The sequence below is a fragment of the Callionymus lyra genome, chromosome 5 (assembly GCF_982586985.1).
Source record: "Callionymus lyra chromosome 5, fCalLyr1.hap1.1, whole genome shotgun sequence".
Taxonomy (NCBI): domain Eukaryota; kingdom Metazoa; phylum Chordata; class Actinopteri; order Syngnathiformes; family Callionymidae; genus Callionymus; species Callionymus lyra.
In genome coordinates, this window is record NC_141822.1 from 21,743,076 (window position 1) to 21,768,161 (window position 25,086).

The 25,086-nt window shown below is 39.4% G+C and overlaps 1 protein-coding gene across 2 annotated transcripts in view; it reads right to left on the reverse strand.

The window, feature by feature from the left end:
* LOC148079738 (FERM, ARHGEF and pleckstrin domain-containing protein 1-like) overlaps nucleotides 1-25,086 on the reverse strand; it is a 34,192-nt gene that overhangs the window by 6,862 nt on the left and 2,244 nt on the right. The window contains exons 2-15 of one of the 2 annotated variants that reach the window (XM_087791403.1): nucleotides 22,102-22,303; nucleotides 14,507-14,611; nucleotides 14,266-14,308; nucleotides 14,086-14,164; nucleotides 12,895-12,992; nucleotides 11,303-11,417; nucleotides 9,334-9,481; nucleotides 8,983-9,078; nucleotides 8,359-8,525; nucleotides 8,157-8,225; nucleotides 7,342-7,408; nucleotides 7,053-7,215; nucleotides 781-974; nucleotides 582-671 (exon numbers count right to left, since the gene is read on the reverse strand). In XM_087791403.1, the coding sequence (XP_087647529.1) occupies nucleotides 582-671; nucleotides 781-974; nucleotides 7,053-7,215; nucleotides 7,342-7,408; nucleotides 8,157-8,225; nucleotides 8,359-8,525; nucleotides 8,983-9,078; nucleotides 9,334-9,481; nucleotides 11,303-11,417; nucleotides 12,895-12,992; nucleotides 14,086-14,164; nucleotides 14,266-14,308; nucleotides 14,507-14,611; nucleotides 22,102-22,275 (1,608 nt within the window). In that variant the 5' untranslated portion in view covers nucleotides 22,276-22,303. The remainder of the gene's footprint in view (nucleotides 1-581; nucleotides 672-780; nucleotides 975-7,052; nucleotides 7,216-7,341; nucleotides 7,409-8,156; nucleotides 8,226-8,358; nucleotides 8,526-8,982; nucleotides 9,079-9,333; nucleotides 9,482-11,302; nucleotides 11,418-12,894; nucleotides 12,993-14,085; nucleotides 14,165-14,265; nucleotides 14,309-14,506; nucleotides 14,612-22,101; nucleotides 22,304-25,086) is intronic. The other variant, XM_087791404.1, reaches the window with a different exon arrangement.

Below are 25,086 nucleotides of genomic sequence, written 5' to 3' on the forward strand. Positions count from 1 at the left end.
AAGCCAAAACCGCCTTTCTGAAGTCTGACCAACACCACCTCAGTGGAGTGGTTAGAGGGGGGGGTTTAAATGGCAGAGAACGAAAGCATTGTTGCGGCGAACTTGTTGGCACCGCTGTCTTTTTCGATACAAAAAGTGGGGTAAGATGGACAACTCCAAGATTAGGAGTAAAAAAAAAAAATTAAAATGATCAGCAATATTCATTTTTATGTTCAAGAGTCATTGGTGTTTGTTTTGCCGGTTATGGCTCAGCTGTGGAGCTCACCATTTTCCATTTGATTCACACAATCCATAATACAAATCCCAGAAGGCTTTGCTATTCAATTATTTTCCAAACTAAATATTGAATCAACATTAACAGACTCTTCATAGATAAAGACTATTTTAGCCTTTTATAGCACGTGTTGCCCTATAAAGACAACATTGTTGACAAGTATAAGAAACTTTGCGGGGGGCTCTGAGGGGGACCAAACCCCACACACAGTGTACTGGCCTCAAACGAATGATGGATGGTTGTTTACGCAGCAGGTTAAAAATGTCCATTTTTTTTTTAAAGAAAGACAGGACTCTCGCCTCCTCACCTCGGTAATGACTTGCAGGTCCTTCAGGTAGGTCCGCTCTGTCGTCAACAGCTCCTTGGCGATGAAGTAGGCTTTGTCTGCGGGGAATTTCTGGAAGCAAACAAGGAGTTCTACATGAGCCGACAAGACACTTAAAGATGCATATTTAATGCAAATCAACCACAGCGTTTTTTCAGAAGACAATGACATCATGGCCAACCTTCCTCCTGGCCTCCTCTTCATCATCGTGCCTCGTGTATGCATCAGCGAGCAGGGGGCTAGTGAGGGGGGAGAGCTGCTGTCCCTCAGGAACTGAACCCAGGACACCCATGTCATCCTGCTCATTCACACAGTGGGTCCCATTAACGGCCACATGGGGACTATCCAGGGAGGAGCCCTGTGACCCAGGACTTCCTGAGAGGGGAGAAGGAGAGAAAAAAAAACATGGATGGGGGGTAGGGATGGAACAAAGAGTGTGATATGCTTAGGGAAGGTGATGGATTTGTTTTGTGGAAAAGATATCTGGTGCCTGAAATGTACTTCCAATTAAAGAAAAATGTTTTTTTTGTATTTAAATATATTTGAATTACTAGCAGTACATTCCAGCACAAGGGTTATATAAGAGGTCAGCCGAGTGAATTGTAAGGCCTGATCGCTGCTTATATATGCCGTTTCTGTGTTGGAACAAAGAAAATCTAAAACAAAACCCTAACCATTATAAAATATAAACACTACATTTAAATTAACGAGGGTGCAATGTTTATTTACTAGAAATAATAGTCATCTATAATTAGTTATATATTTAACCTAGGAAATACAAAAATAAATATGATTTAAAAATAATATTATAATTTGCTTAATGTCTCCCTCACTATTTCCTATAGCATTGTGTTTAATTAGAATTGTATACACTTTGATGTTATGTTATCTCAATATAAAAAACCTAATAATAATTAAAATTTAAAACAAGGGCATCTGAAGTTGAATGAGTTCATCAATGGAGTCTGTCCAATCAAATCTTGTTTATATATATATACAATTATATAGAATATCATTTTTTTAGAGCAGATTATTAAATGTAACTTAATTGTCTTGACTTTTTTAAATATGAAATCATCACATTTTCTTTATAATTAATTAATTTGCTTAAAAACAGTTAAAATTATTTTTAAATGGGGAAAAAACTAGTAGCAACTGGCAACTACTCTTTGGTAAGCAAGTCAAGTTGTTGAAACAAATATGGCTGAACATGTACATCATCAACTGCGATGGTGCAGCTACTTTTTAATCTACCGTCTTAACCGCTTTAAGAAAATATACATAGTATGTCCGTTATTCTCTACCTTTTAAAATATACAGTGATCCCTCTTGACATTACGGTTCAACTTTGACGTTATCAATTTTTTTTTAAATACATTAATACACCTTACGAACAAAACAGTGAACTGCATTGAAATTCTACGTCAAAAGTGATTGACAGCTGAGATTGGTTGGCTGGGCGGCAAAGCATTATAGGAGCTGTTCAGGTTACTTTTACGGAGATGCTTGTTGAGCGAGATGGCACGAGATATGCAATGATGAGGCGTAGATCTCTTGCAATTCACTTTAGGCATGACCTTTCATGTCTATGATGGCTTCACATCAGTCGCCCCCTTCGCCCCCCCAGGTCCACTAGAAGATCCAAACTACTGACTACTAACAGCTACATCTACTACAGAGGAGGAACTTGATACTTGCCGTGTGCAAAGCCTCCACTGGATCATGGGTAAAAACCCTGAATGCAGACCTGTGACGAGTGAACCGTCCACCACCACAACAGCTACACAAACAATCTAAACAACACTGGACGAACAAGACCACCAGTCTAACTATCACAGCACATCTACGGGAGGAGCAGGAGATTAGTGTGTGTGTGTGTGTGTGGGGGGGGGACACAAGTGTCTGAGGAGGGGGAGGGGGGGTACTACAGTTTACACTACAGTAAATTCTGGAGTCCGTTTTGTCTTTTGGACATGCAACGTTACATTTTATTAACACTAGTGCAGATAATTACAGTATTTAGAAGATAAAGACGAGCAAGAACCCACAGAAATACATAAAACACACCATTGAAACACAGAGAGGTGCAGAGAGAATACAAACAGAGGTGAGTCAGTGCAGAATTAGTGAGAAAAAGAACTTGGATCTTTAACAAAGTGTGTAAAGAAACAGAGAAGCAGCAACAAAACAAAATAAATTAGAATGCTTGAATGTTTCGTCTCTAATCGTCACCTGAATATAGACATAAATCTCACGAGTGTAACAGTCGGATTAATGTGTTCCACGGGAGTATTGGGGGACAGGCAGTGGAGGACAAAGCAAACTGGACTCAAGTCTGTTTTTTTTTTTCCATCTTTTGACGATTCTCTTACTTTCATACTGACTTTAGAATATAGCTTTTAATTTGGGATATTATCATCCATTTCTCGCAATGTTTAACTTGACTTGTGCCGGTCTATCGACGCCGTCTCTCTCAAACTGAGCACAAGAATTGAGTCCAACTCATTTTGTCCAGCAGTGAAACACATGAAGCACAAATAGTCTTGAGAAATACATTCAAAACAAACAGTCGCACGAGCATCAATCATGTTAAACAGTTCTTCTCTCAACAAAGAGAGTTTTCCACCTCAGAAACACAGGCTGGGTGATCGAAACAGAGCAGATGAGTTACAGGGAGTGCCTTGTTTACATGCATTCAGAAAAAAAGAAAAACAAGCAGTGAAATTTTCTGGAGCACAGACATGCTGGAAGAACAGATGATAGAAAGCCAAACACCAGTGCCATTAAAAAAAAGATGTTTCCATGAAGAACTGTTACATATTTAAGGTTTAGATCGAAGAGGATTCAGTAAAATGCCAGCAAATGACAGTGATGGATACAAAAGCCAAGAGAAATAAAAGCAGCAAATAAAAAGTCATATTCGTAATAATGTACTGATGCTACAGGTGGGAAAAGCTGGTAACTTAATCTAAAGTTTAGATAAATGAGAAAAGGAGGGCTTTATGGAGTTATACAAATATATAAATGATAGTTTTATAGGTAGTTTCTTTAGAGTTAAACAATCTTAACTGGTTTCATCTGCATTATCTATTGAGCAGATTTGGAAGTGTTGAAGTCACTTTTGTTCAGATCTTGTTTTTACTACAGTATTCATGTTCATATATCATGAACATAGAATAGTATGACAGGTATGTAGAAAGTGCAACAACAAAATAAATCGAGAAAGATTTTTTCTATAAGAAGCTAAATCGTACTAGTACTATATAAAGTGTGGTCACGCTGAGTTTGGCTGTGCTCTTCATTCCCAAAATGTGTATTTGATTTTTGTGCTTTTAAAGAGGGAGCACATGTGTTTTATTCGGGACACAGAGTTCTTTAGCACATTCAGGCATTGGTACTCGACCAAGAATTTTGCATCAAGGCTGCCGGTTATTTCTCGATAAAGAATTGTAGTGCGACTGGTTTAAAAATAGTGAATGCGGAACATGTGTGTACACAAGAATAAAAACACTTTTCACAACATAACTTCTCGAAATAAAAGAGTCACGCTTCTGACAAAAAAGGAGAGACAATTTAACTTATTACTTTTTCAGCAGAGGCATCCATTTCAGGCTCAGAACAGTAGTAGAAAAAGTGCCAATCGATCCATATACACGCAGATAATCATCAGACTAAAATAAACTAGACAAGCACTGAGTCGGCGTGAACCTCTGACAACAAACTAATTTCACAAGGAACCAGGATGGGCTTGTCCAGAACCAGTGAGAAACCTTCAACAATTTCCTAAATCCAGTCGGAACTACAGAACACAACTACAGTCTAATCCAGTCTAAGTTGAATAACCAGTCTTTAACTATAACCAATCCTGCTGCCACTCCTTGGCAGAGGTAATCAAGCCCAGGTGCCAAGATTGCCATTAAACAAACAGCAGGTTTTTGTAGTGCACTCCCGAGTCAGGCAGGTCGGTCCTGAAACATTATTGACTCTTACAAGTGCATGAAAAGAAGCCTCTTAGACAGACACTTTCCTAAATTATCAAAAATACAGAATTCATCACGGCTAATAGAAAACGACGGACTACTAAAGTACAAAAAGTTTCTCCCGTATAAGAATCAGAAGGCAGACCGGTCGGCAGTGACACCTCAGTAGCTATTCGACTACTTTTCTACTCAGTTTTGTAACTTCATCTAAAACCCGACACAACAGTCACCAAAAGTTGGCTTTCAAAAACTTGCAAAAATGTACAATTTCTTACAATCACATTTAACTGAAACTAATCTAGTTTGTGAACCATCAGGTCGAGGATCTATCGAAGTAAAGAGATCTCTCTCTTCCCTCGAAGCAACTCTAGCTTTTCCAGCATAAACTAGGTCATAACTGCTTCCTGTCCTGGGTGTGGTCCGGGGGCCTCTTCCCAATTGGACATGCATCACCTGAGCCACTAATAACTCAAAGAGGGAGTCTAACCACCCAGAGACAGGCATGTTTTTCAGTCCCTCGTTTCTTGATGAAAAGTGATTCAAAGGCTTCTCCTGATCCACAAAGGTGAACTGGATGAGCAAAACACCCACTAACATTCTAAGAGACTGATAAGGTGGAAGTGTTGGGACAGAACCTGAACCCCACCTAAAAAAAAAACCTAAGCAGAGGAGAGTCTCACTCCCAAATCTACCTGGTAAAATAACTTCTCAAGGGGAGAACCCCAAATGTCAAAGTAGAAAAGGGGATGTGAATCCTAGTTAGTCTTTCAGGTCCTGCCTCGGAATGAAATGCCCCTTCAGGACACTCACATCTAGGATTTCAAGTCTACTTCAATACAAGAAAATACAACAGTCATTGCATAGGTGATGCTATGAAAAAATAAGAGTTCTACTGTATGTCAAAAGGTTCTAATATTTACATGATGACACTGAATCAGAAAATACAGCGAGGAGTCTTGGCACATGTGAAGGTGTGAGCGGCTGTTAAACAGCATTTGTTCCGTGTAAACAATTGAACTGTGTTTGAAAAATATGTACAATCATTGCATCCTTCGTTAATATTATTAGCAAAGAAGTAACATTTGATTAACTGTTGAGGCGGTTGATCTAATAAGCAACTTTCATGCTTGAGACTGTGTCTAAGATGCTATAGAAAAGTACGTCAAAGCGGGTTTGGACTGAGCCTTTCTTAAGAGTTAAGTGACTCGGACTTCAATAAAAAACTAACCCCCTGAATAGTTGGATTGTATTTAGCTGCTGATAGCACAACCGCTCATGTCTTCCTCATTGAAGAAACGGTAGCAACCCTCCTCCCGCTCCAACTCTCCGTCCTGCCCGTCCTCCAGGTCAAGATTCCCGAACGAGAACTTGTGAGCGACGGGGGACAAGTTGGCTCCGTTGGAGCTGACCGAGTTGAAGGAGCTGACGGCGGCCGGGTTCCCGTACATGAGCGGGTGGCTGTACGCGCTGCTGCCGGTGTCCGACTCCGTGTCACTGGTGTCAGTGCCACTGCTGGTGGAGCCGTCAATCATCTGCACCGACTGGGCCAGGTTGTTGTTCAGAGAGTGACGGTTCCCCGCCTTCGGGTGCTGACCGAAGAGCCTCTGGACGGTGTTGGAGCGAGGCTGACCCGGCACCAGAAGGTGACCGGCCTGATTGCCGTTGGTTATGATCACCCTGCGCTCCGTGGGGGCGGAACTGGGCGTCTTGGCGTGCAGAACCGAGCGGTTGCCGTTGTGGTGAAGGGGCGTGGAGGTGAGCTGGCTCAGGATAAAGGGGTCGGTGTCCGAGCGGTTACGGATGTTGTTGTACTGTTTGGCTAGGTGTTGCGGCGTGCGACCCGACATGATGGGGGAATAGCTGCGGTTGGTGGCGCGCGAGATACGCGGCGTGCCGGGAGATTCTGCCGGCAGAGGACTGGGATGTATATTGAAATATTGTCGGCCGTCGTCGCAGTGCAAGTAAGGCTGCCCGTTCCCCGCCCTGGCCTGACTGAGGGAGTTGGTGCGCTGGTGGAAGCCGCCTATCACCGGACTGGAGCACTGGCTCCGAGTCCCGTTCCCCAACGGACGTCCGGTCGGGACGCCGCGCTTCCCCTGGAATATCTCGTCCAAGATGGTGCTGTGCAAAGGCAAGCGGTTGTTGTAAGAGCTGGTGTTGAACAGCATCTCATCTGTCGCGTTGTAACTACGGCGGGTCATGGAGGGATCCACATTTTGGTTTCCCATCAGACCTTGCTGCGGTTTACTCTCCTGGTGATTAGTGTGGTAGAAACCATTCACAGACCCAAACAGCCTCACAGGTTGCCCCTCATTATGAGCGACCTTCTTATAAACCTCTTCGTCATTGCTGTCATTTGCGTGGCCGTTCGCCCTCCCTGACCTGCCGCCCTTCTCACATTCGCTGTCTATGTCGCTGCAGTCTATGTACGGAATTGACAAGTTGCTGCCTTTATTTGCCCTGCTGGATGGACCTGGGTTGAGGAGCTGCTGGTCCGACACCGGGGCGCCGAGTCTCAGTTCTGAGGCTTGCGGGTCGTGGAAACCGTTCGAGGTTGCCGTCTCCAGGAAACCGTCGGTTTGAGCAGCGAGTCTGGCGGAGTCCAGTTGGTCGCTCGCTTGAACACATCCGGCACTCTGCAGGAAAACATAGGTTTAGATCATCAGTCAAATGATAAACTATTGGAATTATAAAAAAGTAGTTGTTTTTAGAACAATATAAAAACGCATTTTAACATTCAACCACTTATTTTTAATTCTTACATCTGTAGGCACTTTGGATGAGGTGTGAGGTGACATGCCACAACTGGACAGAATCTTACTGTGCTTCCTGAAACAAACAGAGTTAAAAAGTGTTTATTAATGACAATATTTGAGGGAAAAAAATCAAGAGTTAAGTTTAATTAATCAATGAATTTACATCAGAAATTAAGTTTACATTTTGGAATAAATATCAAGGCCACTCACACAGAAGACACATTACTTTTTTAGAAAAGTTGAACACAATAATATATGGAGCCACATTACAAGAGCAACTAAAGGAAATAAGGAATCAACAAATGATTAGTTGAAATACAGAAGATAGAAGATAGAAGGTAAAATATTAAAGAAGAAAAATGTAAATTTATGCTTGAACCTGGAAATGTAACTTTAAATTGAACAACTGCCTTCAAATAAAAAAAAAAAAATCAGAACTAGGAAACTCAAATTCATAATTTTATCTTTAAAAAAAAAAAACACTATTGTTTTTTTTTCGAACATGCAGCTGCAGGCTCACCATATCACATAATTATTTTGTTGTTTTTTCAAAAGGGGAAAACAGCATTTTGTCAAAGACATACATGAGCAATGGAATTAATCAATTCATTAATTAGCATTAATTAATTCATGGCCAGATCGGAAACGAAAAGAAATGATCTGCATTGATTTAATAAGCCAGTGAATACAACAGAACATCCAATGAGGTGTCAATTAAGGACTTAACAATAACAGGTGTTATTAAATAAAGAGGCTCTTACATCAGTAACACAGCAAGAAAGGAGCCAATAAAACATTCAGAAAGAGACAAACAAACATACCGTTCAAATGGCAGCTTCTTCACCTCTGAATCTTTGACATAATCGATAATCTGTTTCTGCGTTCGTCCACTGCAGAGGGACACAGAAGAATGGTGAGCCACAGACTTCCATAATATCCAACAATTCTCTCCCACAACAATCTCGCTGTGAAGACAAGTCACCCCCCCACTGTGCTGCTCTTTCAATAACCGTCTGATTTTACCTAAAACGGAAGGATGACCCTCGTGTGAACAGGATGGGCTTGGGTTTGGGTTTGGGCTCCTCAAAGAGCCTGAAGAAGGCATGATACTCCACGCAGATCTTCCAGAACACCTTACAGCAGTTTCTGCTGGCCATGGAGAACTCCAGCGTATCGTGGTGTGTGTTCTGCTGTGCAGAGACAACAGTCAGCCGCAGAAACAGAAATATAATATATATCAATGGAAGACGAGTTTTAAAGTGGCCTTGAAATTTGCTTCCTAAACATGTCTCATCATGATTGAACTATCTTTGTGTATAAAGATGACCTCAGAGACATGGTTGGGTTTCCAACCACCAGGACAAGCTGTTATTATGAGTCACACTTGACAACAAATCGACCAAATTATACTATTTTTATGTTGTTAAATTATAGTTATTTAAATGTTTTCCATTGTGTGTTCAATCTTATACGTATGTCTCAAATTTGCCCAATGTGGGACGAATAAATGAATCTTTAATATGAACTTATTTACACTTTTAATGATAACAAACCTTCACTTTATAAGTAAAATAGAATATATTTCACTTGGTCTCTCGTCGTTTTTCAATTTCCAATTGATATGAAGAGAAGGTACGTCTGACTCACTGTGGGATCTTCTCTCAGTTTGATCAGAAATCTTCTGCGTTTGAAGCTGAGCTTGCGGATCTTGGACCAGTTGAAGGCATTGATTTTTGTGTAGCCCTGGAAAACAGAAGACTCAACCTGTTAAATATGCATGACAGCAGCAGTGAGGTACATTCCTCCGCTGAGCTGGATGCTCACCACATCAAAGCAGTCCAAACCCAGACTTCAGTCTAAGCTGTTTTAAGTTATTACCCAGTTTTATGAGTAGGAAATTTATGTTTTCCCCAAACACCTTAAATTTATATGTTCATATTAGGTTTGTTTTTATTGGAACAGTAAGATATCATTTCAAATTAAGGCTTGATTTTTCACCTGGAAGACCAGCACCCCCGTGTGTGCTACAGCCAGACTGAGCTTGGTCCCCTCGCGGTCCTTAGCCGGGTGGAGTCGAACACCATACATCTCCAAACGCCGGGCGATTTCCAGCAGTTGGAAGTCTGACTCTGCAGGAGTTTGTCTTCTGTGGAAGAACATGAGAAAATAAAACTTAATTCCAACATCATTTTTACCATAATCAATGAGTTCAGACACCACCACGGCTGCAATCTCCCCCAAAACCACAAAAAACCATCTGTCATGACAGCACAGGCTGCATTGACAGACGTCTTGTTTCCCAACAAATTTGAAAATGACTTCCTGTTTCCGTTATGAGGTCTTTAATGAGCCGTTTCCTTCCTGTGTGGCGGACTCGGGAGAACCAGCCCAGAAATAACAATCTAGAAGTTCTCAAGTTTACTTTTTTTTTTGTGGATTACTGTTTACCCGAGAGCAACACGTGAGTAGCAGGTTACAGGAAAGAATGCATTTGGTTAATTCAATATGTTTTGTGTGTACGCAGGCTTGTGTTGCTCGTCTCTAAATATTGAATTTGTTTGTATTTCTTGGCACACTTGTGTCTGTATATCTGAGTGTCTCATGTTTCTGTGTGGCTGCCTGTTTCTGATGTGTGTGGGTTTGTCAGGATCCTTTCATGTTTGAGCCTCCATCTTTTGTTCTGTTGGTTTACCATGTCTACTTGTACTTTGTGTGCATCTGCGGTTTCTCTCTATAAATGCACTTGTTTGTGGGTATGTATGTTGTCAATCTTAATGTTTTGTACGAACACGCGTGAACTCTCTCAGGAATAAAGGGAGTGCCAAGCGGAATGTTAGCAGACAGCTTTCTCCATAGAATACTAATTAAATGTCGGGAAGGCGTGTGCATGTGTGTGTGGCTCAAGAGATAAACATCTCTGCAGGAGACGGTCTCTGCGAGCGTGTCCGCATGTGTTGACAGGTTGACCGTTAACCACAAAAATCTCATGACCTAATGTCTTTAAAATCTTAAGTCAGTCTGAAACTGAGGCTTGTTTATAGGTACTGAGAATAACTACACCCCATCATAAACAGTAACATGGAAAGAACTAAAAAAAACAACACAATGGCTGAAATACAAACCTTAAAGACTCAAAAAATTCTGATAATAGATTGAGATATATAGAGAGAGATAGTACTATATTAGATGTGGGAGGGAAAAGACAGTAGGTTCAAGATGGATTATGTGCCTTACATATTTAATATTGATAATGTTTACTCCTGCAATTGTATTTAATACTGTATAAATGTGATTGTAATTGGAAAAGTTTGAATTTCAATTAATCTTTTTCCTCCATTCATGCTCTCTTACAATTGGAAAGAAGAAAATTCTGGAAATCTCCCTTTCTTAGTATCAGAATTAAGTTAAGAATCATGTTCATTGTCAGTAGTATAAAACAAAACAGGAGTTTCTTGTGATGTGTGGTGGGAAAAGTGAGCCAATCTCAAGGTAGCCATCTAAAGTTCATCAACATTTGATGTATTTGAATTTTCATTGCCATGGTATTCTGCCGTTTTTGCATTGACCTGATCAAGTTCCCCCTCCCCCTAAAATATTCACTGAAGGGTCATAGAGATTTTTTGACCTTCCTGATGTTATAAGTGACTAAAAGAGCACATTCATATGATCAAATAACATACAGTAACATGCTAAAGCATGTGGGTCCTTTTTTGTCTTTTAGAAGTAGAAAAGCATTGAAACTCTACAGCCATGGGATTATCAGCATATGAAAGCTATCACACATTCTTATACGTTTGTGATCATGACAGATGTTATGAAGAAGACATTTCCTTTATTGCATACTTGTGAACCATCTAAAATGATGCAGTCGGTAATGCTTGTCAACAAGATGAAAACCCCAAAATCTGGCTTACTTTAGTCATAAGAAACAGTTTAAAACATCACATCATTGCCATGTTAAACTTACACGTGCTTGCGATGACAGTCGATGATCTTGTCTCTGATGGCGTCCTGGTCGGGAAGGTACTTATTGTGGAGGAGGTGCTGCCAACTCTGGGTCTCTTCAAAGTCTCCTATCTCCGCTGTTAATGGACACAGGATTAAACTGACTACCAAAGTACTTGAAAACCTTTTACAGAGTTATAATACACTTTGCATGACCACTTCAGGCAAGAGGCTACGAAACTCACAAAGGAAAAATGAAGAATGCGCCATCTCAAGAGAATTTGACCAAGAAAACACTTCGCCTTCAATCATATTTTAACCTTTTTTGTGTTTCTGGTGAGCCTTTTTGACTGAGAATTCTCTCAAACAATCAGAGAAGTAACTTCTGCAAAGGCAAGGAGACAACCCATGTCCCTCGAGACTCCTATGGCATACTTTGACCTGGGACAGTGCCCACTCTGCTCAAACATCTGAGATGAGAACACAAATAAACCAGGCTTCAGCAAGACAGTTTGCTTGAGGCAACCAAGGGCTAGACACACCGGAAATGACGCAGCCAGAGTGACTCAACATTACAAAGGATTGTTTGTGGAGTGCAGTTGACTTTTCTGGTATTTGAGCAGACACTGAAAGACGAAGTAACCAATAATCCTCTGTGGCAGTACCAACAAAGTCTAGCTTCAAGTTGCTTGAAACAAGAAGTAGTTCACTGTTGCAAAGGCACATGAACAGCTTCAGGATCTGCAGATAAGAGAGTGTCCGGGGTAGGGATAGTAGTGAGGACTGGGAGGAAATGGAGGGTGGCTAGTGGAGGCAGGCGAAGTAGAACAAAGTCAGCTGGTTCCTCAACCGTGACCCTTGAACACATCCCGAGCAGCTGCTCTAAAGCATTAAATTAAAGGCATTGATTAAGGCACAGCTGGGTCCTGAAATCTATTGCAGCTGAAATCGGTCAAAGAAGGGTGAGTAAGTAAGATAACGGGAGGTCAATAACGTCAAGCTGCATCAATCCATCATCCACTTTGTCAAGAAAGCACAGAGGCCACAGCGAACATCAAAGAGTTGCTTTGGGTTTTCTCTCCACAGCCCAGGACTTGGGTGATGACAGTCGACCTGGAGCTGCAGCTGAAAATGCAACCACTCGGCTCACGGACCTAAACCCAAAATATTTTGGGTTATGGAGGCCACAAATGGTGGGACTTGTTGAAACTGTTGGCCTTGAACAGGCTCCCAAACAAGAAGAGAGAGAAGTGTCAAGCACCTGTGAAGGTTCCCCTGGAATACCCTGTACATGAGATCTCCCCTGATAGTAGCCAGAGCTTTATTCCACTATCTGGTATCTGTCAGCTGCCTCGGAATTCCTTTCCCTGAAGGCGCAATTTCCTGCTCTTTTCATGGGCTTTTCAAAAGAAAATGGAACCCAGTAGAAAAACTAATTTAGAATGTCCCCCAAAAAAAGCAGGATCATCTCACAGACGATCAGAAATCAGACCAACTCTTTCCTATAAATCTCAATATTGCAGTTAGAATGAGCAGTACCAGTGAAAAGTATACATTTCATTGAAATTACACATTTGTGGAGGGAATATTTAACCTCCCTTATGCTTAACTTACACTGTATGATGTGGGAGACCATCAGAGCGGCACTGGTGTCGTTGCAAATGAGTCGTCCACAGGCCAGGTCCTGCTTAATCTGCAGGGCAAACAAATACCTGGACGAAATAAAAAAGGGGTGGGGGTCGGGGTTGTGACAAAGATGGAGATAATTAGTTTCCATTGATCCAGTAAGCATCGACCTTCAGATGCAATTATTTATATGAGATCATTTATCAGCACCTCTGAATGTGGTGTCTCGGACAAATCTTCTTTTCATCTATCATTAATGAGTTATATTCTGTTATTATTTATGTTGTTTGATTATGTTTTTGCTTCAGCCATGCACCAGAGACCCCCAGGTCTGAACATTAGACATTCCTGCTGCTCCAGGACTTTCATCTACATCTGAGATACGAGTTGATAACTGCTTCAAGGACAACTCAGAAGTGCATCCAAAAAGAGGTCCTGTTGTGTCTGCAGGAAACATGTGCGTTCATGTGATAGTTCGGAATTGAACTCCAAGTTGCATACTATGGATTTTGCTTTAAGAAGAAAGATGTGTCTAGAACGAAAAACCAAAGTAGACAGAAAGATGATGCTGTCATGTTATATAAATAATTGTGTAAAATCGTAACATATACTGCCAACGTGTAAGGAAGCTTATCAAGAAGTCAATGGCAGGAAAGTTTTTAAATAAATTCTGTTGGGGTAGTGTATCGACTAAATCTTAAATAGGGGACATCCCTGTTTTATGCAGCAAGATCACAGTGAGTAAACAATGCGAAACTGCAATGACCATCTATGAAACGTCGGCGTGTGAATCTTGGTGATCGCTGGCAAACTCAATTTAGTGGAAAGCACAAATGTCAGACTGAAAAAGGAGAATGGTAGCCATAACTGTATCTATACATAAGTAGAATATAAGTAAGAAGAACAGTAAAATATTGTCCCTGATTTCTTACAACTCCTGCTCTTTTATTGTAAAAGGATGGTGTCAACAGATACATCATGTTAGTGTAAACGCACCTTTAAACAGAGTTTAACTTGACATTAAACTGGCTTCCATTCTTTTAAAAACATCCAAAGACCCTAGAGCCAAAGTTACACTTGAAGCCCAGCACACAATATCCCCCCAAGAAAAACAATGTGACTTTTGAATACGAAAGTTTATCCCCGCTGGGATGTGGTCTGTGTGTGGAGAAGACCTACTGAGTCAGCTCCTCCAGAAGCTGTGTGTGGTCAGGAGGGAAGAACTTTACAACAAAACGAAGGATTGTGTTCTTGGGCCCTGGAGGGAGAAGGTAGAACAGAAGAAGATCATTATACAGAATTTGTCAAGAGCGAATACTTGAGCATTTTGATGATCGACAGAACACATGGGTCACTTACGTCTAATCTGTTTTAGTGCCGGCTTCAGCAGGTCTAACCATACCTGAAAGTCCGAAAACACAGGGTAAAATCATGAGTGCAGTTTAGGACACATTTGAGAAGCACAGGGTTTTGATGACAAAATAAACATTTCGGGTTAAACCTTGTTTAGGACAAGCAATGAACATAGAATGGAACAATTGATATCAATAGGAATGTTTGGAAAATAATGTTTATTCAAATGAAAACTAAAATTTCTTACCGTCATCTTGCGATTGTCCTGATACTCTAGTCCAAAATAATCTCCTTCCACAAGGTTAAGGTGAACACAGATCAGGTCGAACAGCACTTTGCCCGAAGATCTTTGCTAAAGGAGAACAAACAGGGAGGTCAGTGTCAAAGACAAGTGCTTTGTTATGCTCACTGGCTACAAGTCTAACCAGCAAAGGTGAGATGACAGAAAAAAAATCTACTTTAAAACTTTGTTTTGGTCTTTCAAGATGGTTTACAGCTTGGATTACCATCGGCCAGATGTGACTATGTTCAGAAATATCCTCAAAAAACAGTAGGGAGATGTCTGTGGCTGATTCCGGGACTGACCTACGTATTTAAGTGACAACTACAATTTTAAAAACTCTGGATTCCATTGACCTTGGCAAGGCAGCAAGTGTGCATCTACTGCAGACTTCTAACCTTAAATTAGCCCTGGATCATTTTTCCTTGCCACCAAGTCAGCCCTTTTATTTTTTGATGTGGAATGACACAATTATTATACTTTCAGCACAAGTGAGGACTATCAGGCTCACAATAACAAAATTGTCTTAGACAGGCACACACAAGTGCAGACAACACAGGGATAAAGAGAGATGTGGCTTCGATAATAACCGTGCATTTGCAAGTGCTTTCAACTTATCTTGTTAGACTGATTTCAAGAGAAAAAAGCACCTCTTGGCACAGAGCACGCTTGAGTCACATGGTAAACTGCCTTCAGTAAATCTTGAGTTACGAAAGAAAAGAAATGTGACGATAGCGATTTTATAGTGCAATTAAAGGCCAAGCTGTTTTATTCGTTTCTACTCTTACCAAGATGTGTTTTTTTCATATATATAATCTGTGTGTGTTTGTGTGCGTTTGCTTGTGTGTGTGTCTGATCTAAATGTCTTAGAGACTCCAAAACTACTTGAAATTAGAGGGAAGAAGACTTCAAATATGTCAATTTTAACGAAATGTGAAACATTTTTAATACATGTTAAATAAGGGTTATATCAATCATTTCAGCTCTATTCTGCTGTTATAAAGCCCTCTCCCTAGAGTGGTTTTAGGGTGATTTTCATATACAATTTTATACATCATTTATATACATTTTTAATTTCCTGTAGGTAGTTTCTATTTTTTACCTTTAGACCCTTAATAAAGCACAACTCCGAATATGACTTACGTAGGTATTTCAGTTAGTGATACAAGACTGTGTCAGAAGAAGTTAAACATTATAAGAACATCTAAATCAAAATCTGCTTAAAAAAGGGTTTTAAAATAAAAAATAATAACCACATAAAGTACAAGAATGTATTATGTAAATCAGTGATTGAATAAATATTGACAGTTTGGTGATACTTTGAAATTAAGCTTTTCATCTTAGAACAATAAATTCAATACTAGTGTTTTCAATCAGCCGCTTTTTACATATAACAATTTTAAGCAACCACAGGACTTTGGAATCTTAAAAATGTTAAATATAAGAATTATATAAAGCTGACAGTGTGTCTGTTAAACATGTAGATATCAGATAAAAACGCTGTCTTCATACATTGTGTTTGGGTATATGGTGTGAAGTGGATTGAAGTACTGATTACGGTTACTGTGTATGAGGCAGATAGGATTCAGATCAGTGAAGGTGTAAGCCAAATCTGTCTCCATCTGGCCGCCATGTGTCCAGCTCCTCCCCATGTGGTCAATTAGTCTGGCAGCAAATATATCGACATTTACCGACAAGTCGCACGGTACTGACTGACCAATACTGGATTCTGCTTACAAACACTGGATTAAGCTCATTTAAAAAAAACGTGCTTCCTTTTAGTATTTGAAAGAGTTTGAAAAAGAAAATAATCAAAGATGGAAGCAGGATTAGCTGACAGGGGACCATAAATGTCGGTTGGTTTGACTGGAATTGTCATAGTGGATGGATGGGAAAGATGGATGCCATGTGGAGCGACTGACTGACAGATGTCAGCGTAGTGAAAACCAACCAGGATTTGAGCCAGATCAGGATTTTGTATAATCTTGGCTCGGGGGAGATTGAGAGGATGCAAGATGAGGAAAACATTAGAGTGTGAGACTTTAAATGGACAGGAAAAGAAGATAACACTGGCCTCTCCTTGACTCATAAGTCACGACAGCCTTTATACTACATTTTCAAGCTCATCTATATTCTCTATTCTTGTGCAAGATGATATACAAGATTATTGCTTTGCATGTTTTGCAGTTGTAGACCTTTTTGCATAGAGGAAGAAGAATTCTCCTCCATGTTAACCTCACAGTCGGGTCACCTGGATGCGTTTCCCTCTTCTATCCACTCCACTCGGAAGTTTGCAATAATGAAAGTAAACCAGCCATTTAGTTCAGATCCTAGTTTAATTTGCTAGAACTTTGTCTGGAACAACAGTGATAGGACCCAGATGGGGATGGCTGACGATAGCAGCTGCAACCTGCTCAGATTCGGCCTTTATTGTTCAACTCTTACTCCCAGTGGAATTATTTTTCTGCACTACCAAATGGAACAGGAACCTGTTCTGTAATATTATATAGGTTATTTTTTTGTGAAAGGACAGGGTCACAGTATTCATTATTTGAAATGTCAATAACATCTGTAAAAAAAAAGTTGGATTATTTTCCAACTTTGTATATACAACAAGCCCCTTAAAATGAATGAATGAATATAAAAACTATAACTTAAATCACTTTGAAAAGTAGATAATTCTCATAGGAAATAGTATAAGGACTACAAAAACATTGACCCATTTAATTTTTGACATTTCCGTTTATGTCTTTCTTGCTACAGTTGTTCCAAGCTGAAGCATATAAATGGTGAATCTCTCGGAGACAAGTCTGTTACTTTAGCCGTAGTAATGATGGTTAGTCATCATGGTAATTATTGTCACTATGGCAACATCTTCTTGATATATAACACTCCAAAATGTTATGAAAGGGTTTGGGGAAAATGACCAAGTCAAGACAGAGCTGCAAACATCTTGTGCAGCCGTGAGACTCCGGGACTCACTTTTGTTTAGTCTCGTTCAACCGATACGGCTCTGCATTGGCAAGCACCTGGAACGTGTCCCCGTCAACAATATTCTCACAACACATACCATACACCAACATTTTATTTGCCTGTGTGAACCAAGGTTAGCCCTGAGGCTGTGTATCCAGTTCTGAAGAGGTTATATTCTACACTCGCAGGTTGATGGCGTTGACGGTGAACCCTAATAATTACTTATTTTTATAACGTGCAAAAACGTTCTGCTCAAATAAAGTAAACAAGCGTCAACATCAGACCCTTCAAATGAGTTATAATGTTTACTAGCCTGGGTCAACTGGCTTCAACTTTAAACTTTTATAATATAAAAGCTACATAGATGATCCAAATTCATACATTGCCAAATACTTAATAATGGAAATTTGGTGTAAATAGGCAGCACCAGAGGCATGTGAACTGAAAAATGACAAGATTTGAGATTAAACAGCAAAGCAGCTGGGCCGGGCCTCCTCCCACTACAACCATCCACCAATCAGAATCCCTGCCCTAGATTGGGTTAAACGGCTTAATCCACTAGCAAGATGTCAAAGTCATTTCCTCTAGTTACCAGCGGGTGGAAGGACTTAACGTTCAAAGATGCCGACTTCATTTAAGAGAAGCGCGGCGGGATCTAGTAAATCATGTGTATAAATGTGATCAATAAGAAATTGGTCCCAAATCATTATGATTGACCAACTAGTTTATAGATAAAAGGTCTTAGTTCACAGCACAAAAAGAAGAAAAATAAATAAAATATAAATAATGAATAGCCTTTAGGAATTCATGAGCATGGAATATAAATGAGGAAAGAGGGAAAACGTGGCCTTAAACTCAACTTTGCTTGATGTTTGCGTAAAAGCATTTAAATACTACCTTTAATAATGAGCAAACTTTGACAACCCTGATTAAACATTTAGTTCGCTCGAGACAGAAAAAAAATATTCCATTGCGTTTTTGTTCACAAGTATTCTATTATAGTGAGTATTTGTTTCCCTTTTAGTAGCTAAACGGGTGTGTCGCTAAACTGTGAAAAGAAGGTTGAAGTAGCGGTTGTGTCATAATACTAAGCTTGTAAAGCAATATCTGGTACTGAACACATTAGTATTCTTAGCTAGCGTACAGAATGTGAATTCATTGGTTTTTGCCTCAGGCAAGGAGAAGCATAGAAATGAATGAACTGAAACCATTTTACTGCAAAGATCAACCACAGGATGATTAGATTCCTTTTCTTTAAAATCCTATCTCTGTCCCTCTTTATGGCTTCATCAAGTGTCCCCCCAATCTCTTCTCAATTTCATCATCATGGACTCTTTTTTAAGACTTTCACTTGTACTCACTCGCACAAGAATCTATAACCAGTCTCTTAAATGAACGCCTAAAATTATATTCCGCTCGCAGGACTTTCCAACCTTACCGTTGTTTAGACTAACTCTCTGCTCGGTTCAACAACAGCGTACACTCCAGAACGGAGTAGCAAGTCCTTGACCACAGAAACGAGACAACCAATGCCAGCCATTACATAACAGCTCTGCTTTTGTGAGACTAATGACCAGCATGCTGCTTCCTCATGCGTCCTGGATCACCCTCTGAATGAGGGGGTTGTTTAGAAAAGAAAACAGTCGTTTAAAACTTTGCTGTGAAACTCAAACAGTAAGTATCCTAATTTAGAAACACAGACGATGTTGGAAAATGTAAGCATGTATAATTTTTAATGGCATGGAATTATCGCCACTGCTGGAAAGGTTAACTAATCCGTGACATAGACATAGAAGGTCAAAATCTGGTGAAGGCTGTTAATATTTAGATTTCGTTGTTTTAAACTAAAAGCTTGTGAAAGTAGAAGTCAGAATGATTTTTTGAGCGCAAATGTATTCCACTCTATAACCTTGCCTATCCCACATTAGAAAATGGCTACTATTAGTGCAGAAAAACCCGTTTAGCTACATTTATGTACTAGTAAAAAAGAGAAGACATTTAAAAACTGCCTTGACCTTTTAAGTATATATTTTATTGAGTATCGTTTTGATTGTTTAAGCGCTTTGTGACCCTGGTCTGGAAAAGTGCTCTATAAATATAAATTACATACTTATTTTCCAAATCAGGTTGAATTAAGTGTCAATCAAAATATTTCAATAAAACCTAAAAAGTCAATAATCATTCAAAACATTTGATCCAACCATTTCCAAGAACTGACTTTGCCAACTGCCCAAAACCCTTGTGTAATCACTGGGTCAAGGTGACCCGGAGGCTCGAAAAACAAATGTAGGTAGATGACCTACCTGGCTACCATAAATACATATGGTTGTTTACCTTGACCCAGAGACAACACAAGGGATACCACATACGCATTAGTTTCTCGCTCCTCCGGGTCACCTTGACCCAGAGATAATGTAAGGGTTAAGCAGTGCATGGATGGGAGAATCAAAAGAAATCAGCCAGATTTCAGGTGAGATAAAGATGATGGTAGAGATAAAGCAGGAAACAAACTGTGAGGAGGAATGAACCAAACAATTATTGGGAGAAGGTTGTGGAAATATTTCCCGAGTCAAATATTAACTGATTTTAATTAAATGCAATAAAGTAAAGCATGTATGCTACATGTTATATTGAATGCAAAAAAAAGGTTTTAAAAAAAATATTTTACACCTATGCCCTCAATATAATATAAGGAAATACTGGATTTCTTTCACAACTGAGCAAAAAGAAGCAGAAATAAAAATGAATAACACAATAATTGAACATGTCCCGAGTATTTCTTGAACTCCAGTGACCACTAATTCAATATAGGAATCCAAGAGTAGTTCCACTATAAACAAAAGTATTCCAGGAGTTAATGTATTCCATGAAACAGGAAAGGAGAGAGAAGCATATTTTTGAAACTGAAGACTGAAACCCTGTGGAGTACGTCCAAAGACCTGCATGGTTGCCATGATCACGGAGAGGCTGTGTTCCATTTTTTAAGTAAAGGCAGATGTGATGCCAGTCTGATAAAAGTCTGGCCTGACACGCATGTGTGCACTCACGACACACGCCTTTTTAATTGACAGATAATGGATAATAGATCGACAATAATGCATAAAGGGATGAGCAGAAGCAAATAAATTAATAAAAAGTTGGATGAGTTTTTAAGTATAAACATAAGATGTACATGTTCAAAGGTTGAATATCACAATTTAATGAAGTGGTTTACATGAATTACTGCTTCAATGTGGCATGAAATGTAGGTCATTTGCCTGTGGCAGTGCTGTGGTGTTTGGTGTCTCAAATCTTCACCGTGGATTCTCAGCCGAGAAAGAGGATTTTGAACCATCAACAGTCCAGTTCATGTCATCACTTTGGCTTTGTGGGTCCAATATTTTTTTATTAGCTACAAAGCCCGTGTCTGTGAGGAGGTTCAGAGTATCGTATCCTTCATTTTGCCGTCAGTGCCAAAAGGTACCAATTACATTGGTTAACCCTGGTAATTCCTGTAATTGATTTGTTGGCAAAATGACACTCAGGAACACACACTTGCACACCCATTATAAGATTTTTTCGTTTAGGTCAAAAATGTAGCAGCAGATTAAATAAATTCCAATAAAGAAAAAAATAATACCACAATGAAAAAGATTCCACCATCAGCTTAAAGAATACATGCCCTTAAACGTCATCTATGGATTATTCTATTTCAAGATAATATCAGTGAGAACACGGGCTGACAACCTCAAACTGTTCTGAGATCACCAACAGCCAGCGTTGTTGTCGTCATGTCTACTTGCACAGAAACGACCTGCCTACTCAGACAGACGTATCCTCGGGCTCTGGCCACAACACACATTCTTGACATTTACAAAATTAGAGCTTTTGAGAAAACTGCATCTCGTCCAATTGAAATATCTTCACATCAGGGAATACAGGCTGGATGTGTAGGCAGTTGAATGTCAAGAGAATTATGGACTGTACAGACCCGGGACAAAGTGGTGTTTTATTTTGAGTAGAGAGTGACCTCACTTCCTGTGCTGATGGGGCCAGAGGTCAAGTGAGATTATCCTGCATCGGATATTGAGAACAAGCGGAATAAAATGAGGAAGAGATTAAAGGAGCAGGATTGTTTTTGAAGATATAAAGGCTCGTCAAACACTTGAATATTGTTACCATCATTTGGCAAAAAAATTAATAATAAAAATTAAGATATATTTTTGGTAAACTAAGTTGAAAAAAATATTATTTTTTGTTGTCTTTTGATTTATTTAAACTCAAGTTTAAAGTTAATACAGATGATTCAGATGACTCATACAGATGATTTTGAAGCAGATATTTTTAAATTGGACTTCCTGAAATAACAGATTTCTTTAGAAGTGAGAACTGGTGATTCACTTTGAATCATGTCTAAAGTTTGGGCAGAGGACATTTTAAAGTAGAAGTAAAAGAAAGAAAGAGTCAAAATTCCAAACTGAACATCAAACCCCTCTAAAAGGATTTTTACTGCTAGAAGGTATTAAAATGATGTCATGGATTTACTGTATCCTCGGGCTGAAAGCTAGGAAAAGTTAAAAATAAAAAACACAAAAAAGAGAAAAACTTACTGAAATCTGGAAGACTTCCTGTGTATCATCCAACATCTGAACCCTGATCGCGACCATTTTCCCTGGAGCCTGGGCAGGAGGACGCAGGCCCGGTTCCAGAGTGGAGACGCCATAGCTTTCCGGGGCGCTCAACCTCTGTCCAGCTGTAGTCGACCGGTCGGCCGGTTCCACCATGGTGACAGAAACCACAGTCTGTCCTTGCCTACAACACACAAATATTTAGGTAAGCATGGATGTTAAATTACATTTATAAGTATGTTCTTATCTTCTTAATCTCCACGGCACCGGTGGAGCAAACATGATTCAATATAAATTTAAAAAGGTATTTCAGTTTATGCATTATTGTGATTTCTAGATATGTTTCAACTTCAGGTGGGATACAGGGATTGCAGGTAAATCTACTCCAACACAACTTCCATTTTAACATTTCCGATCCGTCATCACGATTATAAGAATCATGAGTCATTGCACAGAAAACACAGCAGTGAAACTGGCAACAGAATTTCGTTACTTGGCAACCGTTGAAAAAACACAGCAGAGAGATGTATATATAAAAAGTATAAATATAAATATTAATAAGTTATAAAAAATATATATTTTGTTATGTGTTGGCAGTACAGAATAAAAGAAATAAATTGGAAAAAATAGTCAATAAAATAACACACGCATAAGGGAGCCATTCTGCAGCCCCTATTATAATTCAAACACATTTTGGTAGAAAAGTTATTATTATATAAACAGGTATAGCCGACGTCATCATAAATTGAACAATATCTAGTCACTGAATCTGCATTCAGGAAAAAGCAGTTGATAAATCTTATTTCATTTGTTGAAACCCCCCGAAAAGAGATTTTACATCATTAAGAGTTTATTTTTAAGTATAAATTTGTCTTTTTCAAGAGATTTGGCATATTTGACAAAAACCCGAGAGCGAGTTCCTGCCTTGAACTCAAGCGTCACCAGAGTCCGGGGAAACTTCCCTTTTGTGCGACACAGCCACGAGATAACGCAGCTTTTCCAGTAGCTTTTGTTTCCGTCACAAACACAGAACCCATGTGTCATCTTTCTACATGCGACTCATAATCATCAAGTCATGAACAAATACTCTGTCAAACAGAGGATTACATAAATGAAGGAAGATCAATATAGATGTTTGCACACCTAGAGTACAAACTAAACATTAGAATTCAGTGTTTTTTGTTTTACTTCCTATGCCTTCCATCGCATCAAAACATGTTTACTTTGAAATACATTGATGGCTGTTATCAAATCTTTGAGAAGTGAATTCCTTTCTAAAGCACTGCATATGACCTTTGACCTTCATATGACAAGTTAAAAAAGAAAAAAAGCTTGTCAAACAATTAGGACAATGTGCCGTTTCCTCTGAAAGATAATACATTGCGACTACAGAACAGTCCATTGACAAAGGTTGAAACTGAAAACCCAAGACAACACAGCAACACTATAGAATTAGAGGTTTTGGCACCTGAAGCCAACATAATTAGCTTAACCTAAGCTTAGAGGTGGATTTTCACAGGGGCGTGAGCAAACAGCATTCTCAGTGCAAAAGTCCTCTTTGTCAAAAGAAAGGCTGTGGAAAAATATCGCATTTCGGTAACAATATTAACCCTTGTGTTATCTCAGGGCGAAGGTGACCAGAAGGCCTGAAAACAAATGGGTTTGTGGTATCCCCTGTGGTGCCTCTGGGTCAAGGTGAACGACCTCCCTGGCTTCCATAAATACATGTGCAGTGGTGGAGGTCGTTCACCTTGATCGAGCAGCAGTTTTCAGGCCTTTGGGTTACCTTGACCCTGAGATAACACAAGGGATAAACGTCTAAATGTGTCCACATAATTAAACACATTGACTTATTTTTCCATGTTTTGACAGGGGCAGCCAAACGTGGAACCTCACACAATAGGACACATTTAAAATAGCCCAATTAGTTAAGATGTTCTTAAAATGCCAAAGCATTAGTCCAGGGATTATTATTTAAACCTTTAAATTCTCTCCATTTATTCACCATTATAAAAGAGAGTGAATTGACCACATTTTAGTTTTTGAAAATTAAATTCAAAACAACCGATACTACTTGGCCACTTATAATGATGACGGCAGATTCTGCATTGATGTTTTACTCAAAATAGATTTTGGAACTTCCAAAATAACATCTCAAACACTGGATTGTATAATCCCAACGTATTGAACTAATACATTAGACTGAAGGAAGTTAACACAAATAGGATTTAGACAGATTCTTTTGGGATTAAAAACACCGGGATTAGTCGATTTCATGATGTTGTTATGGGTTCGAAAGATTAGAATTCGTAAGGCTAGAAGAAAAATATTTGAGTGGCTATCCAACATACTTATGCGAGGAAGGATAACATATAAGCCAATTAAAAAAAAGTCCATTAATAAAGGAAGAGATTCACTTGTCATTTCTTTTAGAGGTTTAGTGCCGAACACTAGAGCGGCGTGAGACTGGGAATACAGAGTGAGCTTCCCACACTGATACAAAGGAAGCTACTGTGGGAGACTCCGGTGGCGAGCTTCAGCTCAGAGGGACCTCTTTTCAACTTTTGTTAGTGAAATAACTTCCCAAGAGTTTATAAGAGGAAATGCTTGCGCAATGAGAGCATACCCCTGCCGTTTGTATTTGTATAATCTGCTCTTTATTTGCTCGTGTGACATATAAACCGTTTCAAACATTCCAGCCACCAGAACGTGGCGATCGATAAATGGTTTAAGTATGCTGCTCAATCTATACTGTAGAAAAATACCTGAATTGAAAGACTATCATCAATGCATTATGTACATAATATGTGGTGCTTGAATCGAGTTTATAAAGTACAGATATGTTTATAAATATAAGATCATGTGATTCATGCCCAATAAATTACCAACAAATAACAGAACAAAAACGTATAAATGGATAAAGGATATATTATATATGCAAACAATATATTCATTAATGCATCATGT